General features: G+C 34.7%; 1 protein-coding gene across 2 annotated transcripts in view; it reads left to right on the top strand.

The window, feature by feature from the left end:
* clip1b (CAP-GLY domain containing linker protein 1b) overlaps positions 1-20,142 on the top strand; it is a 97,433-nt gene that overhangs the window by 14,617 nt on the left and 62,674 nt on the right. For both annotated transcript variants that reach the window (XM_072914171.1, XM_061966308.1), the window contains exons 5-7: positions 2,511-2,635; positions 10,801-11,002; positions 11,081-11,278. In XM_072914171.1, the coding sequence (XP_072770272.1) occupies positions 2,511-2,635; positions 10,801-11,002; positions 11,081-11,278 (525 nt within the window). The remainder of the gene's footprint in view (positions 1-2,510; positions 2,636-10,800; positions 11,003-11,080; positions 11,279-20,142) is intronic.

The raw sequence follows: 20,142 nt of genomic DNA, 5'->3' as shown, positions 1-20,142 counted from the left end.
AATTTTAGAAGAAAAAACCCATTTTCCATATATAAGCCGCGGACATACAGGCCGTGAAATTAGTTATTTTCACGGAAATATTTTATGAATGTTTATTTACATGCCTGAATTGTTTCCAAAGGGCAGTAAAATGGCAGATTAAACAAAACGGAGGTCATCGTCATGGACCCACTAGCTGCGCAACTTAGCTGTACATTTCGGGAAATTTACAAAACGGAATCAATACAAAAAGAATGCCATTGTACGCCAATAATACTAACATAATCGCGTATTAGTTAATGCATTGTAAGTTAATGCAGGTTAGCATGCTAACACTCTCGAAATTTTAGAAGAAAAAACCCATTTTCCATATATAAGCCGCGGACATACAGGCCGTGAAATGAGTTATTTTCACGGAAATATTTTGTGAATATTTATTTACATACCTGAATTGTTTCCAAAGGGCAGTAAAACGGCGGATCAAACAAAACAGAGGTCATCGTCATGGACCCACCAGCTGCGGAAGCTAGCTGTACATTTTGGGAAATTTACAAAACGGAATCAATACAAAAATAATGCCATTGTACTCTAATAAGACTAACACAAGCACATGTTAGCATATTAGTTTTTGCAGGTTAGCGTGCTAACACTCACAGAATTTTAGGTGAAAAAAGCAATTTTTCCATATATTAGCCGCACCGAACTATAAGCCACAGACATATAGGTTGTGAAATTAGTTATTTTCACGGAAATATTTTGTGAATGTTTATTAACATACCTGAATTGTTTCCAAAGGGCAGTAAAACGGCCGATCAAACAAAACGGAGGTCATCGTCATGGACCCACCAGCTGCGCAACCTAGCTGTACATTTCGGGAAATTTACAAAACGGAATCAAAACAAAAAGAATGCTGTTGTACGCTAATAATACTAACATATTAGCATATTAGTTAATGCATTCTAAGTTAATGCAGGTTAGCATGCTAACACTCTCGAAATTTTAGAAGAAAAAAAACATTTTCCATATATAAGCCGCGGACATACAGGCCGTGAAATGAGTTATTTTCACGGAAATATTTGGTGAATATCTATTTACATACCTGAATTGTTTCCAAAGGGCAGTAAAACAGGTGATCAAACAAAACGGAGGTCATCGTCATGGACCCACTAGCTGCGCAACTTAGCTGTACATTTCGGGAAATTTATGAAACGGAATCAATACAAAAATAATGCCATTGTACGCTAATAATACCAACATATTAACATATTAGTTAATGCATTCTAAGTTAATGCAGGTTAGCATGCTAACACTCTCGAAATTTTAGAATCAATTTTTTTTTTCCATATATAAGCCGCGGACATGCAGGTCATGAAATGAGTTATGTTCACGGAAATATTTTGTGAATGTTTATTTGTTATTACACACCTGAATTGTTTCCAAAGGGCAGTAAAACGGCCGATCAAACAAAACGGAGGTCATCGCCATGGACCCACTAGCTGCGGAAGCCAGCTGTACATTTTGGGAAATTTACGAAACGGAATCAATACAAAAAGAATGCCGTTGTACGATAATAACGCAGACATGTTTTAGCATATTAGTTAATGCATTCTAAATTAATGCAGGTTAGCATGCTAACACTCTCGAAATTTTGGAAGAAAAAAACACATTTTCCATATATTAGCCACATATTCATATATATTTCCATATATTATATTTGTGGCCAATGTTGTTATGCCAGAATGCTAAGGTTAGCATGCTAACAGTTAGCATGTGTCAGCACCATGTTATTTGACCCCGATGTGTTCAGGTGTAAAATTGACTGAAAAAGTTTGCATGCCAATGTTAAGTATGCTAGAATGCTAAGAGTAAGCATGTGTCAGTCACCGAGTTACATGACTCTTGAAGTGGTGGGGCTGTAAAATTGGCTAAAAAAACTTAGCATACTAGAAGGCTAACGTTAGCATGCTAACAGTTAGCATGTGTCAAGTACCATGTTATCTGACCCTGATGTGGTCTGTTGCGCAATTGGCTGAACAATTTTGCATGCCGATGTTGCCATGCTAGAATGCTAAGGTTAGCATGCTAACAGTAAGCATTTGTCAGTCACCGAGTTACATGACTCTTGAGGGCTGGAAAATTGGCAAAAAAAAAAGTTAGCATGCTAACACTTAGCATGTTTCAAGCACCAGGTTATATGACTATTAATGTGTTCAGTTGCAAAATTGGCTAAAAAAGGTAGCGTGGTAATGTTAGTCATGTCGCTTGAAGCTAAGCCAATCAGTGGCCACGATACTGAGGAGCGCGGTCTGATTGTTTTGGTTTAGCTTAGTGACCAATAACACTACTGTAGCATTCATCTTTTTAGTCCATTCCGACATTTTAATGCTTGAAAATGACTAATTGAGGGGAAAATGATCATGTAATTTGCTTTGTTACTGACAACACTAAGCCGGGATATGGACATACAGTACACAAGTCACATGACCAAATATACAGAATGTATACTGTACATTACTTCACTCCTTGTCCAGGTTGCTGGGACCAAAGCGGGAGCGGTACGGTTTCTGGGAGAGACGGACTTTGCCAAAGGGGACTGGTGCGGGGTGGAACTGGACGAGCCTCTGGGCAAGAACGACGGCGCCGTAGCAGGGACCAGGTGCGCACTTAAGACCGTAACAAGTCAACAAAGCTCACCTTTGTGCATTCGCGCACAGTATAAAACGTTTGGTGGACAAAATGAGACAAAGACGGAGTGGCATAAAACACGTCTTTCTGTGGCGGCGTCAAGAGAAAATTGTACATGTAAACAAACTACGGTGAGTTCAAGGACCGCCGAAATTAGTAGGACAAAACGGCGCTCGCAAAATACTCTCATAAACAAACGTATTAAACAGTGGGCTTTCTAACAATTAGGAAGGTTTGTGTCATGTTTGTCCTCCTATACCACAGGTGTCAAACTCAAGGCCCCGGGGCCACATGTGGCCCGCCACTTAATAATATGTATCAATAAAGTACTGTAACTTTTCTTACTAAATGTATTCTTCATTTCTATTTTGGGAGAAGAAAAAAAGAGTACTCTATGTCTAGTCTAATTATGCAAAAATATATTATCAAACCATTTGTTAAATACTAATAATAACGATTTGAAAGCAGGTTGTCCATCAAATTGTGCAATGTAAAAGTAGCAATAGATTTTATGGTAAAATTGTGAAATTTTCTGTGGTTTTTACAGCATTTTTCTCTAAATAAAAAAAACAGTACTTTTTTTTTTACTGTAATAAACTGTGGTGCCGTTTTGGCATTTACAGTAATACATCCAACAAATCTACACTTGTTGATTTGTGGTGAAAAAACAACAACATAATAGCAGCTCAGGTGTCAAAATTTTACTGTAAAATTACTTCTTTTTTTTTTGTTTACAGTAAAAAACAAATGTCAATTTTACAGTAAAATTCTGGCAACTGAACTGCCTTTTTTAAACCATAAAAACAGCAGTAGTGTTTTTCCATTTACAGTAATATACACTACATTTTGAGGTGAAATTATTGCAGCTTACCTTATTTTTTTTTACATTTTAGTTAAAAAAAAATCTACTAAAAAAACGCATTAAAAATGTGTAAAAAAAAACAAACAAACTCGCAGCTCAGGTGCCAAAATTTTACTGTCAAATTGCATTTTTTTTTATTTACAGTAAAAAACAAATTACAGTAAAATTCTGGCAACTGAGCTGCCTTTTTTTTTAACCATAAAAACAGCAGTAGTGTTTTTCCATTTACAGTAATATACACTACATTTTGAGGTGAAATTATTGCAACTTATCATATTATGTTTTACATTTTAGTTTAAAAAAAATCTACTAATAAAATGCATAAAAAACAGTACTTTTTTTAAACTGTAATAAACTGGGGTGCCGTTTTGGCATTTACAGTAATACACAAAATATCTACACTTGTTGATTTGCGTTAAAAAAACTAAACTGGGAGCTCAGGAGCCAAAATGTTACTGTAAAATTGCAGTTTTTTTAATTTACAGTAAAAAACTAATTACAGTAAAAATCGGGCAACTGAGCTGCCTTTTTTAACCATAAAAACAGCAGTAGTGTTTTTCCATTTACAGTAATATACACTACATTTTGAGGTGAAATTATTGCAGCTTACCTTATTTTTTTTTTACATTTTAGTTAAAAAAAATCTACTAAAAAAACGCATTAAAAATGTGTAAAAAACCCCAAAAAAAACTCGCAGCTCAGGTGCCAAAATTTTACTGTCAAATTGCATTTTTTGTTATTTACAGTAAAAAACAAATTACCGTAAAATTCTGGCAACTGAGCTGCCTTTTTTTTTAACCATAAAAACTGCAGTAGTGTTTTTTCATTTACAGTAATATACACTACATTTTGAGGTGGAATTATTGCAACTTATCATATTTTGTTTTACATTTTAGTTTAAAAAAAATCTACTAATAAAATGCACAAAAAACAGTACTTTTTTTAACTGTAATAAACTGGGGTGCCGTTTTGGCATTTACAGTAATACACAAAATATCTACACTTGTTGATTTGCGGTAAAAAAAAACTAAACTGGGAGCTCAGGAGCCAAAATGTTACTGTAAAATTGCAGTTTTTTGAATTTACAGTAAAAAATAAATTACAGTAAAAATCGGGCAACTGAGCTGCCTTTTTTAACCATAAAAACAGCAGTAGTGTTTTTCCATTTACAGTAATATACACTACATTTTGAGGTGAAATTATTGTAACTTATCATATTTTTTTTACATTTTAGTTTAAAAAAAATCTAATAAAATGCATAAAAAACAGTACTTTTTTTTACTGTAATAAACTGTGGTGCCGTGTTGGCATTTACAGTAATACACCAAACAATCTACAGTTGTTGATTTGCGGTAAAAACAACAACAAAAAACTGGCAGCTCAGGTGCCAAAATGTTACTGTAAGATTGCAGGTTTTTTTTTTATTTACAGTAAAAAAACAAATTTAAATTTTACAGTAAAATTTTGGGAACTGAGCTGCCTTTTTTATCATAAAAACAGCAGTACTGTTTTTCCATTTACAGTAATATACACTACATTTTGAGGCAAAATTATTGCAACTTATCTTTTTTTTTTTTACATTTTAGTTTAAAAAAAATCTACTAATAAAATGCATAAAAACAGTACTTTGTTTTACTGTAATAAACTGTGGTGTCGTTTTGGCATTTACAGTAATACACCGAAAAATCTACACTTGTTGATTAGCGGTTAAAAAAATAAATAAAAACTGGCATCTCAGGTGCCAAAATGTTACTGTAAAATTGCTTTTTTTTTTACTTAGAGTAAAAAAACATCTACATTTTACAGTAAAATTCTGGCAACTGAGCTGCCTTTTTTTGCCATAAAAACAGCAGTACTGTTTTTCCATTTACAGTAATATACACTACATTTTGAGGTGAAATTATTGCAACTTCCCATATTTTTTCTACATTTTAGTTTAAAAAAACTACTTAGAAAATACATAACAAACAGTACTTTTTTTTACTGTAATAAACTGTGGTGCCGTTTTGGCATTTACAGTAATACACCAAAAAATCTACACTTTGATTTGCGGTTAAAAAAACTAAACTGGCAGCTCAGGAGCCTAAATTTTACTGTAAAATAGCATTTTTTTTAAATTTACGGTAAAAAACTAATTACAGTAAAATTCTGGCAACTGAGCTGCCTTTTTTTTTTTTTACCATAAAAACAGCAATACTCTTTTTCCATTTACAGTAATATACACTACATTTTGAGGTGAAATTATTGCAACTTAACATATATTTTTTACATTTTAGTAAAGAAAAAATCTACTAATAAAATGCATGAAAAACAGTACTTTTGTAACTGTAATAAACTGTGGTGCCGTGTTGGCATTTACAGTAATACACTGAAAAATATACAGTTGTTGATTTGCGGTTAAAAAAAACAACCTAATCTGGCAGCTCAGTAGCCAAAATGTTACTGTAAAATTGCAGTTGTTTTAATTTATAGTAAAAACAAATGACAGTAAAATTGGGCAACTGAGCTGCCTTTTTTTATTTATTTATTTATTTATTTATTTATTTTTTTAACCATAAAAACAGCAGTAATGTTTTTCCATTTACACTAATATACTCTACATTTTGGTGAAATTATTGCAACTTAGCATTTTTTTTTTACATTTTAGTTTAAAAAAAAAAAAAAAAAAAAGCACAAAAAACAGTACTTTGTTTTACTGTAATAAACTGTGATGCCGTTATGGCTTTTACAGTAATACACTGAAAAATCTACACTTGTTGATTTGCTGTAACAAAAACAAAAAACAAACTGGCAGCTCAGGTGCCAAAATTGTACTGTAAAATTGCATTTTTTTAAATTTACAGTAAAAAAAACAAATGTACATTTTACAGTAAAATTCTGGCAACTGAACTGCCTTCTTTTTTTTTAACCATAAAAACAGCAGTACTGTTTTTCCATTTACAGTAATATACACTACATTTACAGTAATATACACTACATTTACAGTAATATACACTACATTTTGGTGAAATTATTGCAACTTCCATATTTGTTTTTACATTTTAGTAAAAAAAAAACTACTAATAAAATGCATTAAAAATGTATTTAAAAAAAATAACTGGCAGCTCAAGTGCCCAAATTTTACTGTCAAGTTGCAGTTTTTTTAATTTACAGTAAAAAACTAATTACAGTAAAATTCTGGCAACTGAGCTGCTTTTTTTTTTAACCATAAAAACAGCAGTAGTGTTTTTCCATTTACAGTAATATACACTACATTTTGAGGTGAAATTATTGCAACTTACCATTTTTTTTTTTACATTTTAGTTTTTTAAAAATCTATTAAAAAAATGCATAAAAACAGTACTTGTTTTACTGTAATATACGGTGGTGCCGTTTTGGCATTTACAGTATTACATTAAAAAATTTAGTTTTTGAAAAACAAAACAAACTGGCAAATTTTACGGTAAAATTGCAGTTTTTTTAAATTTACAATAAAACTGTAACAACTGAGCTGCCTTTTTTTTTTTTTTTTTTACCATAAAAACAGCAGTAGTGTTTTTCCATTTACAGTAATATACACTACATTTTGAGGTGAAATTATTGCAACTTATCTTCTTTTTTTTTTTACATTTTAGTTTAAAAAAAATCTACTAATAAAATGCATAGAAAACAGTACTTTTTTTACTGTGATAAACCGTGGTGCCGTTTTGGCATTTACAGTAATACACAAAAAATCTACACTTGTTGATTTGCGTTAAAAAAAAACGAAACTGGCAGCTCAGGAGCCCAAATTTTACTGTCAAATTGCATTTTTTTTTTAAATTTACAGTAAAAAACTAATTACAGTAAAATTCTGGCAACTGAGCTGCCTTTTTTTACCATAAAAACAGCAGTAGTGTTTTTTCATTTACAGTAATATACACTACATTTTGAGGTGAAATTATTGCAACTTATCATATTTTTTTTTACATTTTAGTTTAAAAAAAATCTACTAATAAAATGCATAGAAAACAGTACTTTTTTTTTTATGTAATAAACTGTGGTGCCGTGTTGGAATTTACAGTAATACACAAAAAATACACTTGTTGATTTGCATTAAAAAAAAAAACTAAACTGGCAGCTCAGGAGCCAAAATGTTACTGTAAAATTGCAGTTTTTTTTATTTACAGTAAAAAACAAATCACAGTAAAAATCTGGCAACTGAGCTGCCTTTTTTTTTTTACCATAAAAACAGCAGTAGTGTTTTTCCATTACATTTTGGTGAAATTATTGCAACTTACCATTTTTTTTTTACATTTTAGTTTTTTAAAAATCTATTAAAAAAATGCATAAAAACAGTACTTGTTTTACTGTAATATACGGTGGTGCCGTTTTGGCATTTACAGTATTACATTAAAAAATTTAGTTTTTGAAAAACAAAACAAACTGGCAAATTTTACGGTAAAATTGCAGTTTTTTTAAATTTACAATAAAACTGTAACAACTGAGCTGCCTTTTTTTTTTTTTTTTTTTTACCATAAAAACAGCAGTAGTGTTTTTTCATTTACAGTAATATACACTACATTTTGAGGCGAAATTATTGCAACTTATCTTTTTTTTTTTACATTTTAGTTTAAAAAAAATCTACTAATAAAGTGCATAGAAAACAGTACTTTTTTTTACTGTGATAAACCGTGGTGCCGTTTTGGCATTTACAGTAATACACAAAAAATCTACACTTGTTGATTTGCGTTAAAAAAAACGAAACTGGCAGCTCAGGAGCCAAAATTTTACTGTCAAATTGCATTTTTTTTTTAATTTACAGTATTAAACTAATTACAGTAAAATTCTGGCAACTGAGCTGCCTTTTTTAACCATAAAAACAGCAGTACTGTTTTTGCATTTACAGTAATATACACTACATTTTGAGGTGAAATTATTGCAACTTATCATATTTTTTTTTACATTTTAGTTTTAAAAAAATCTACTAATAAAATGCATAGAAAACAGTACTTTTTTTTTAATGTAATAAACTGTGGTGCCGTGTTGGAATTTACAGTAATACACAAAAAATACACTTGTTGATTTACATTAAAAAAAACAACTAAACTGGCAGCTCAGGAGCCAAAATGTTACTGTAAAATTGCAGTTTTTTTTATTTACAGTAAAAAAAACAAATCACAGTAAAAATCTGGCAACTGAGCTGCCTTTTTTTTACCATAAAAACAGCAGTAGTGTTTTTCCATTACATTTTGGTGAAATTATTGCAACTTACCATATTTTTTTTTACATTTTAGTTTTTTTTTAAATTTAGTAAAAAAATGCATAAAAACAGTACTTTTTTTTTTACTGTAATAAACGGTGGTGCCGTTTTGGCATTTACAGTATTACGTTAAAAAATTTAGTTTTTGATTTGCGGTAAAAACATTTACGGTAAAATAGCTTTTTTTTTTTTTTAATTTACAATACAACTGTAACAACTGAGCTGCCTTTTTTTTTAACCATAAAAACAGCAGTAGTGTTTTATCATTTTCAGTAATATACACTACATTTTGAGGTCAATTTATTGCAACTTAACATATATATTTTTTAAATCTACTAAATAAATGCATACAAAATGGTGTAATAATAGTATACTGATTCTGGTAAATATGTTGTCCTGGTGCTTTTAGATCTGTCTGCTGCGTTCCACACCGTCGACCACGCCACCTTAATCACTCGTCTTGAGAACTGTGTGGGCATTAAGGGCGCCGCCCTCAACTGGTTCCGGTCGTACCTAACCGACAGGAGTTTTTGTGTAAAAGTAGACAGTTTTATGTCGTCCACAGCTCCTTTACCACATGGGGTCCCCCAGGGCTCAATCCTTGCCCCAATTTTATTTGCGCTTTACCTTCTCCCCTTTGGTTCTATTTTTAGGAAGTACAGTATTGCATTTCATTTTTATGCCGATGATTGCCAGATTTATTTTCCCATGGCACAAAATAACACGGTTCAACGTCTTATTGACTGCCTGCACGACATCAAAGTCTGGCTTTCAGCTAACTTCCTGAGCCTAAATGAAGATAAAACAGAAGTTATGTTGTTCGGTCCAAGTCGCTCTCCCTCCCCCAACGTTGACCTCGGCACTCTGACCCCGTATCTCAGCGACTCTGTCACAAACCTGGGGGTAAAGTTTGACTCAGATTTTAAATTCGAAAAACAAATCAGCAGCGTCGTTCAAAAAAGCTTTTATCAATCACGCCAAATAGCGAAAGTGAAACCGCTTCTATCAAGACATGATCTTGAGAAATTAATCCACGCTTTTATCTCGACTCGTCTTGATTACTGCAATGCCCTGTATGTTGGCATTAGCCAGGCCTCCCTCGCCCGCCTGCAGCTCGTGCAGAACTCTGCTGCTCGTCTGCTAACACAGACCCGCAGACGTGAGCACATCACCCCTATTTTAGCGTCCCTTCACTGGCTCCCTGTGCGTTACCGAATACATTTTAAACTCCTTTTATTTGTTTTTAAATGTCTAAACAACCTCACGCCAACCTATCTCTCCGTCCTCCTTCAGCCTTACTGCCCCACCCGATCCTTAAGATCAGCCGATCAGCTGCTGTTGACGGTCCCTGACACAAGGCTGAAGCTTAGAGGTGACGGAGCTTTCGCCGTTGCTGCTCCCAAGCTCTGGAACGACCTACCCCTGAGTGTTAGACAAGCCTCCTCTCTTCCTGTTTTTAAATCTCTCTTAAAAACATACTTTTATTCCATGGCTTTTAACACTGAGTGATATCCATCCTGCAATGGCGCCCCATAATACACCTGCTGTGATCCTGTTTTTATGTTTTTATTAATTCTATTTTAATTATTTATTTTTTATCGTGTTCTGTTTGTGTTGTGTTGTGTTTGCTCGGTACTCGTTTTATCTTTTAACCTGCTCATTGTACAGCACTTTGGCTACCCCTGTGGTAAATTTTAAATGTGCTCTATAAATAAAGTTGATTTGATTTGATTTGATTCATGGTTAGAAGCGGCCCTCTGGGGCCAAATATAACTGCCATGTGGCCCTCAGTGAAAACAAGTTTGACACCTCTGTCCTACAGAAGCCATATTAAAACCAAAAATATATTTTTCCATCTTTTTCCATTTTCATGCACTTTTGAAAGGGCTCCATGTTGCCCACCCCTGGGTTATGGTGAGCAAATCAAGCGCACCTTAAGATTGTGGTAAACGTCCCCTGACTCATTGTAAATAAACCTGGTGTGGGACTTACTCAGCGTCATATTTGAGACAGATATGAGGTTTCCTCTAATTGCACGTGTCCTCCTGCCCAGGTACTTCCAGTGCATGCCCAGGTACGGCCTCTTCGCCCCCGTCCACAAGGTGACGCGCATCGGCTTCCCTTGCACCACGCCCATCAAAGCCAAGGGCTCCCGGCGGCGCTCCCTCCTGAGGAGGAGCCCCAGCGCCTCCTCCATCAGCTCCATCAGCTCCACCACCTCCTCCGTCAGCGGCAAGCCCAGCCGAGCGGGGCTGGTAGGTCGTCCGGGCGTGGGCCGGGGAAACGACGACGGGGGGGGGTCGCCCGCGTGAAACTTGTCTTTTCTCCTTCAGCTGACGGAGACGTCCGCCAGGTACGCCCGCAAGATCTCCGGCACCACGGCGCTGCAGGAGGCCCTGAAGGAGAAGCAGCAGCACATCGAGCAGCTGCTGGCCGAGCGTGACCTGGAGCGATGCGAGGTCGCCAAGGCCACCAGTCACGCCGGGGAGGTGCAGCAGGAGCTGCTCCTCATGAGGAAGGGCAGAGACCAGGTACATAGATGACGTAAATACTCTGATGAACACGCTGCTTCTCAATTATTTGGCTCCCCTAAATGTAAAAACACGACTCAGGCGTACAATCTACTCTATGAACTGCTGGCACCAGCACCTAACGGTATTAAAGCCCCACCCGTCACATCTTAGAAGAAAAAAATGTTTTAACATAGATTAGCTGCAGCAGATTATAAAATGCAGATATAGAACGGAATGAAAGATTTTAGCTTAACTGCTATATTTGATCAATCATTCTTAGTTACGGTTTCAACTTTTTTTTCCCTAAAAAGTGAGCCTGTTTGCAAGTAAATATTCCATACAATCAGGCATATTCTTTATTATAAGGAAAAAACATTGATTTATCCCCGAAACTAATCAAAGAACGTAATGTTGTTGCACCAATGCATTATGGGTATAGGCGTCATTTTTACCCATTGAATGACTCTCTGACAACCTTAACTGCTATATTTGATCAATTATTCTTAGTTATGGTTTCAATTTTTTTCCCTCCTCTAAGTAAGCCTGTTTGCAAGTAAATATTCCATACAATCAGGCGTTATTCTTTATTGTAAAGAAAAAAAATTGATTTATCCCCGAATCTAGCCTAAAAATGGAGTATCGTCGCACCAATGCATCATGAGTACAGATCTTATTTTCAACTTAACTGCTATATTTGATCAATAATTTTTAGTTATGGTATCAACTTTTTTTCCGCCTAAAACTGAGCCTGTTTGCAAGTAAATATTCCATACAATCAGGCATATTCTTTATTATAAAGAAAAAAACATTGATTTATCCCCGAAACTAATCAAAGAACGTAATGTTGTTGCACCAATGCATTATGGGTATAGGCGTCATTTTTACCCATTGAATGACTCTCTGACAACCTTAACTGCTATATTTGATCAATTATTCTTAGTTATGGTTTCAATTTTTTTCCCTCCTCTAAGTAAGCCTGTTTGCAAGTAAATATTCCATACAATCAGGCGTTATTCTTTATTGTAAAGAAAAAAAATTGATTTATCCCCGAATCTAGCCTAAAAATGGAGTATCGTCGCACCAATGCATCATGAGTACAGATGTTATTTTCAACTTAACTGCTATATTTGATCAATCATTTTTAGTTATGGTATCAACTTTTTTTCCGCCTAAAACTGAGCCTGTTTGCAAGTAAATATTCCATACAATCAGGCATATTCTTTATTATAAGGAAAAAACATTGATTTATCCCCGAAACTAATCAAAGAACGTAATGTTGTTGCACCAATGCATTATGGGTATAGGCGTCATTTTTACCCATTGAATGACTCTCTGACAACCTTAACTGCTATATTTGATCAATTATTCTTAGTTATGGTTTCAATTTTTTTCCCTCCTCTAAGTAAGCCTGTTTGCAAGTAAATATTCCATACAATCAGGCGTTATTCTTTATTGTAAAGAAAAAAAATTGATTTATCCCCGAATCTAGCCTAAAAATTGAGTATCGTCGCACCAATGCATCATGAGTACAGATGTTATTTTCAACTTAACTGCTATATTTGATCAATCATTTTTAGTTATGGTATCAACTTTTTTTCCGCCTAAAACTGAGCCTGTTTACAAGTAAATATTCCATACAATCAGGCATATTCTTTATTATAAGGAAAAAACATTGATTTATCCCCGAAACTAATCAAAGAACGTAATGTTGTTGCACCAATGCATTATGGGTATAGGCGTCATTTTTACCCATTGAATGACTCTCTGACAACCTTAACTGCTATATTTGATCAATTATTCTTAGTTATGGTTTCAATTTTTTCCCCTCCTCTAAGTAAGCCTGTTTGCAAGTAAATATTCCATACAATCAGGCGTTATTCTTTATTGTAAAGAAAAAAAATTGATTTATCCCCGAATCTAGCCTAAAAATGGAGTATCGTCGCACCAATGCATCATGAGTACAGATGTTATTTTCAACTTAACTGCTATATTTGATCAATCATTTTTAGTTATGGTATCAACTTTTTTTCCGCCTAAAACTGAGCCTGTTTGCAAGTAAATATTCCATACAATCAGGCATATTCTTTATTATAAGGAAAAAACATTGATTTATCCCCGAAACTAATCAAAGAACGTAATGTTGTTGCACCAATGCATTATGGGTATAGGCGTCATTTTTACCCATTGAATGACTCTCTGACAACCTTAACTGCTATATTTGATCAATTATTCTTAGTTATGGTTTCAATTTTTTTCCCTCCTCTAAGTAAGCCTGTTTGCAAGTAAATATTCCATACAATCAGGCGTTATTCTTTATTGTAAAGAAAAAAAATTGATTTATCCCCGAATCTAGCCTAAAAATTGAGTATCGTCGCACCAATGCATCATGAGTACAGATGTTATTTTCAACTTAACTGCTATATTTGATCAATCATTTTTAGTTATGGTATCAACTTTTTTTCCGCCTAAAACTGAGCCTGTTTACAAGTAAATATTCCATACAATCAGGCATATTCTTTATTATAAGGAAAAAACATTGATTTATCCCCGAAACTAATCAAAGAACGTAATGTTGTTGCACCAATGCATTATGGGTATAGGCGTCATTTTTACCCATTGAATGACTCTCTGACAACCTTAACTGCTATATTTGATCAATTATTCTTAGTTATGGTTTCAATTTTTTCCCCTCCTCTAAGTAAGCCTGTTTGCAAGTAAATATTCCATACAATCAGGCGTTATTCTTTATTGTAAAGAAAAAAAATTGATTTATCCCCGAATCTAGCCTAAAAATTGAGTATCGTCGCACCAATGCATCATGAGTACAGATGTTATTTTCAACTTAACTGCTATATTTGATCAATCATTTTTAGTTATGGTATCAACTTTTTTTCCGCCTAAAACTGAGCCTGTTTGCAAGTAAATATTCCATACAATCAGGCATATTCATTATTATGAGGAAAAAACATTGATTTATCCCCGAAACTAATCAAAGAACGTAATGTTGTTGCACCAATGCATTATGGGTATAGGCGTCATTTTTACCCATTGAATGACTCTCTGACAACCTTAACTGCTATATTTGATCAATTATTCTTAGTTATGGTTTCAATTTTTTTTCCCTCCTCTAAGTAAGCCTGTTTGCAAGTAAATATTCCATACAATCAGGCGTTATTCTTTATTGTAAAGAAAAAAAATTGATTTATCCCCGAATCTAGCCTAAAAATTGAGTATCGTCGCACCAATGCATCATGAGTACAGATGTTATTTTCAACTTAACTGCTATATTTGATCAATCATTTTTAGTTATGGTATCAACTTTTTTTCCGCCTAAAACTGAGCCTGTTTGCAAGTAAATATTCCATACAATCAGGCATATTCTTTATTATAAGGAAAAAACATTGATTTATCCCCGAAACTAATCAAAGAACGTAATGTTGTTGCACCAATGCATTATGGGTATAGGCGTCATTTTTACCCATTGAATGACTCTGACAACCTTAACTGCTATATTTGATCAATTATTCTTAGTTATGGTTTCAATTTTTTTTCCTCCTCTAAGTAAGCCTGTTTGCAAGTAAATATTCCATACAATCAGGCGTTATTCTTTATTGTAAAGAAAAAAAATTGATTTATCCCCGAATCTAGCCTAAAAATGGAGTATCGTCGCACCAATGCATCATGAGTACAGATGTTATTTTCAACTTAACTGCTATATTTGATCAATCATTTTTAGTTATGGTATCAACTTTTTTTCCGCCTAAAACTGAGCCTGTTTGCAAGTAAATATTCCATACAATCAGGCATATTCTTTATTATAAGGAAAAAACATTGATTTATCCCCGAAACTAATCAAAGAACGTAATGTTGTTGCACCAATGCATTATGGGTATAGGCGTCATTTTTACCCATTGAATGACTCTCTGACAACCTTAACTGCTATATTTGATCAATTATTTTTAGTTATGGTTTAAAAAAATTTCCCTCCTCTAAGTAAGCCTGTTTGCAAGTAAATATTCCATACAATCAGGCGTTATTCTTTATTGTAAAGAAAAAAAATTGATTTATCCCCGAATCTAGCCTAAAAATGGAGTATCGTCGCACCAATGCATCATGAGTACAGATGTTATTTTCAACTTAACTGCTATATTTGATCAATCATTTTTAGTTATGGTATCAACTTTTTTTCCGCCTAAAACTGAGCCTGTTTGCAAGTAAATATTCCATACAATCAGGCATATTCATTATTATAAGGAAAAAACATTGATTTATCCCCGAAACTAATCATAGAACGTAGTGTCGTTGCACCAATGCATTATGGGTATAGGTGTAATTTTTACCCTTTGAATGATTCCCTGACAACCTTAACTGCTATATTTGATCAACTATTCTTAGTTATAGTTTCAACTTTTTTTCCTCCTCTAAGTGAGCCTGTTTGCAAGCAAATATTCCATACAATCAGGTATTATACTTTCTTCTTAAGAAAAAAAAACATTGATTTATCCCCAAAACTAATCAAAGAATGCAGCATTGTTGCACCAATGCATTTTGGGTATAGGTGTCAAATTTACCCATTGAATAAGCTTAACTGCTATATTTGATCAATTATTCTTAGTTATGGTTTCAACTTTGTTTCCTCCTCTAAATGAGCCTGTTTGCAAGTAAATATGCCATAAAAGGTATTATTCTTTATTAAAAGGAAAAAAAACATTGATTTATCCCCGAAACTAATCAAAGAACGTAATGTTGTTGCACCAATGCATTATGGGTATAGGCGTCATTTTTACCCATTGAATGACTCTCTGACAACCTTAACTGCTATATTTGATCAATTATTCTTAGTTATGGTTTCAATTTTTTTCCCTCCTCTAAGTAAGCCTGTTTGCAAGTAAATATTCCATACAATCAGGCGTTATTCTTTATTGTAAAGAAAAAAAAATTGATTTATCCCCGAATCTAGCCTAAAAATGGAGTATCGTCGCACCAATGCATCATGAGTACAGATGTTATTTTCAACTTAACTGCTATATTTGATCAATCATTTTTAGTTATGGTATCAACTTTTTTTCCGCCTAAAACTGAGCCTGTTTGCAAGTAAATATTCCATACAATCAGGCATATTCTTTATTATAAGGAAAAAACATTGATTTATCCCCGAAACTAATCAAAGAACGTAATGTTGTTGCACCAATGCATTATGGGTATAGGCGTCATTCTTACCCATTGAATGACTCTGACAACCTTAACTGCTATATTTGATCAATTATTCTTAGTTATGGTTTCAATTTTTTTTCCTCCTCTAAGTAAGCCTGTTTGCAAGTAAATATTCCATACAATCAGGCGTTATTCTTTATTGTAAAGGAAAAAAATTGATTTATCCCCGAATCTAGCCTAAAAAGTGAGTATCGTCGCACCAATGCATCATGAGTACAGATGTTATTTTCAACTTAACTGCTATATTTGATCAATCATTTTTAGTTATGGTATCAACTTTTTTTCCGCCTAAAACTGAGCCTGTTTGCAAGTAAATATTCCATACAATCAGGCATATTCATTATTATAAGGAAAAAACATTGATTTATCCCCGAAACTAATCAAAGAACGTAATGTTGTTGCACCAATGCATTATGGGTATAGGTGTCATTTTTACCCATTGAATGACTCTCTGACAACCTTAACTGCTATATTTGATCAATTATTCTTAGTTATGGTTTCAATTTTTTTTCCTCCTCTAAGTAAGCCTGTTTGCAAGCAAATATTCCATACAATCAGGCGTTATTCTTTATTGTAAAGAAAATTTTTTTATTTATCCCCGAATCTAGCCTAAAAATGGAGTATCGTCGCACCAATGCATCATGAGTACAGATGTTATTTTCAACTTAACTGCTATATTTGATCAATCATTTTTAGTTATGGTATCAACTTTTTTTCCGCCTAAAACTGAGCCTGTTTACAAGTAAATATTCCATACAATCAGGCATATTTATTATTATAAGGAAAAAACATTGATTTATCCCCGAAACTAATCAAAGAACATAGTGTCGTTGCACCAATGCATTATGGGTATAGGTGTAATTTTTAGCCTTTGAATGATTCCCTGACAACTAATGTGTCGTTCGCGAACGATTCGTTCGAACGAACGAATCTTTTGAGTGAACGTACTGAACCGAATCACTTCATGAACTGATTCGTTCCTTTCTCAGTTCAGTTGAGCTCCGCCGCGACCATGCCGGTATGAGTGGAACTGGCGCATTCTGTGACGTCGGCGAACGACGCAGCCAGCTACTCATCATGGGGGCGGGGGGAGGGACTGAGCGAACGATTCGTTCACCGCGGATTAACGACATGAATCACTCAGTGAGCGACAACGCTCTCGCTCTCTGCTCTGCTCGCCCCAACGCCGCGAGTGATTCTCCTCCCGTCGCGGGGATATGTTTCATGCCATTGGCATCCATTCTCCATTCATTCTCCAAGCTAACGGCTAATGTTGACCCAAGCCACATGAAAACAAACACACACATTATCTCAACACATCAAGTTACGAGAGTAGAGGAGACGGAAAGAAAGTCAGTGCAGGGCAAGGCTGAGCAGCAGCGACGCGAGGGGGAGGGGCGGGGGGTAAAGTGTAGGGCAGGCTGTTTGAGAAGATTTAAAATTAAAATAATAACTAATGTATGTACATATTAGAGATGCGCGGTTTGCGGACACAACCGCGGAGTCCGCGGATTATCCGCGGAGTCCGCGGATTATCCGCGGACTCCGCGGATGAAATTAAAAAAAATAAGATTTTATCCGCTCGCGGGTCGGGTCGGGCGGATTAATTAGATATTTTTTTTTTTTTTTTTTTTTTTTTGCGGGTGGCAGTTAAACCAATTGGGAAATATATATACATAGTTAAATGTTGTTACCCACATACGAAAAACGAGCAGGCACCTGCAGCATATGCCACAACAGAAGAAAAAAAAAAAAAGAGATGGACACTTTTACGGAGGGAGAAGGGACGCCTCGCCGGGGTCCGGGACCGAGGCCCCTTCCCCCGAGAGGGCCCCACCGGGAGCCGTAGCTGAGGCGATCCGCGAGAAGGGCCTGACGCACGTCCAGGGTCACTACCGCGCCCACCGCACCGACACCCCGCCTCGTCCGCTTTCGCCGCGGCCGGCGTCACGCGCAGCATGTAAGCAGCTTACCTGCCCGCCACCCCCGTGGCCGGGGGCTCGTAACATGGGTCACTCCGCGCGCTCCGCCCGCGCAGCTTACCTGCTTGCCACCCCTGTTGCCGGGGGCGCGTAAAGGGGGTCACTCCGCGCTCAGTGCGCTCACGAAAGGGGTGGGGCTCACCCTGGTTGATATAGAGAGCAGGACAGTGGCCATGGAATTTCATTTAAGGTTTGTGATAAACCATCAAACTCATTCGTTAAAAGGACTCTATAGTAATATAAAGCGAATTTTTCTGGACATTATCATGCAAGAAAAGTTTATTTTTGGGATCGCGATCACCGCGTAATGATTTTTAAAGGTTGCATTACATTATTAACTGTCCCATGTGATCAGCCAGTGCGATTGGAAGTCCATGCTCAATTATTGCCTCCGTAAATAAAATTTCGGCATTTATCACATCCAAAGAATCTGTTTGGGCGACGAAAAACGTTGAAAGTTTTCCACTTGTATCGCTAGCAACGGCATTAGACTTGTGTTTTTTTGTCCCAACGTGGTCTTTTACATCGCTAATTCCTCCGTGTCCGATCGAAAAATCTTGTCTGCACAAGGTGCAATTCGCGTAGTTTTCACCCTTTTTTTTTTTTTTTATTAATATTAGATATATAACAACGGGCGGATGGCGGGCGGGTGCAGTTCTGATCAAACGTTACATCGGGTGGATGGCGGATGGATGACGACTTTCTGACGCGGTTGCGGATGAGATAAATTGCCTATCCGCGCATCTCTAGTACATATACATGGGCTATTATTTATCTTGATTTTTATATTATTTAAGCTATTTATTTTCTTTTTTATTGCATATTTAAGTTGATATTTCCATTTTTATATTTTTAAATGTAAGTTACAGAAATTTTAGTTTTAATGTTGGCTTTTCTGGCACTTAGTTTAATATTTGTTTTGTTTTATTTAAGGTAGCCTATTTATTTTACATTTAAGTTGATATTTTCTTTGTTATATTTTTAAACGTAGGCTACAGAACATTTCGTTTTTATGTTGGCATTTCTGGCTCTTAATTTATTTGTTTTATTTTGAAGGTATTTATTTTCTTTTTGTTTGCATATTTAAGTTTACATTTTCTTTGCTACAGAACATTTCGTTTTTATGTTGGCATTTGTTAAGCGTTTCTTAATTTAATATTTGTTTTTGCACTAAACCAGGGGTGCTCACACTTTTTCTGCAGGCGAGCTACTTTTCAATTGATCAAGTCGTGGGGATCTACCTCATTCATATATATCATTTATATTTACTTATTTATGAAACATATGTTTTTGTTAACAAGTTAAATATGTTTAATGATAATGCAAGCATGTTTAACACATATAGTTAATATTGTTAATAAGTTAAAGGTGTTTAATGAAAATACAAGTATGTTTAATACATATAGTTAATATTGTTAACAAGTTAAAGGTGTTTAAAGATAATGCAAGCATGTTTAACACATATAGTTAATATTGTTAATAAATTAAAGGTGTTTAATGATAATACAAGAATGTTTAACACATAGTTAATATTGTTAACAAGTTAAAGGTATTTAAAGATAATACAAGCATGTTTAACGCTTATAGTTAATATTGGTAATAAGTTAAAGGTGTTTAAAGATAATACAAGCATGTTTAACACATATAGTTAATATTGTTAACAAATTAAAGGTGTTTAAAGATAAT

Source organism: Nerophis lumbriciformis, linkage group LG11 (assembly GCF_033978685.3).
Source record: "Nerophis lumbriciformis linkage group LG11, RoL_Nlum_v2.1, whole genome shotgun sequence".
Taxonomy (NCBI): Eukaryota; Metazoa; Chordata; class Actinopteri; order Syngnathiformes; family Syngnathidae; genus Nerophis; species Nerophis lumbriciformis.
The sequence above is the reverse complement of the archived record's forward strand: the minus strand, read 5'-3'. Positions and strand labels throughout refer to the sequence as shown.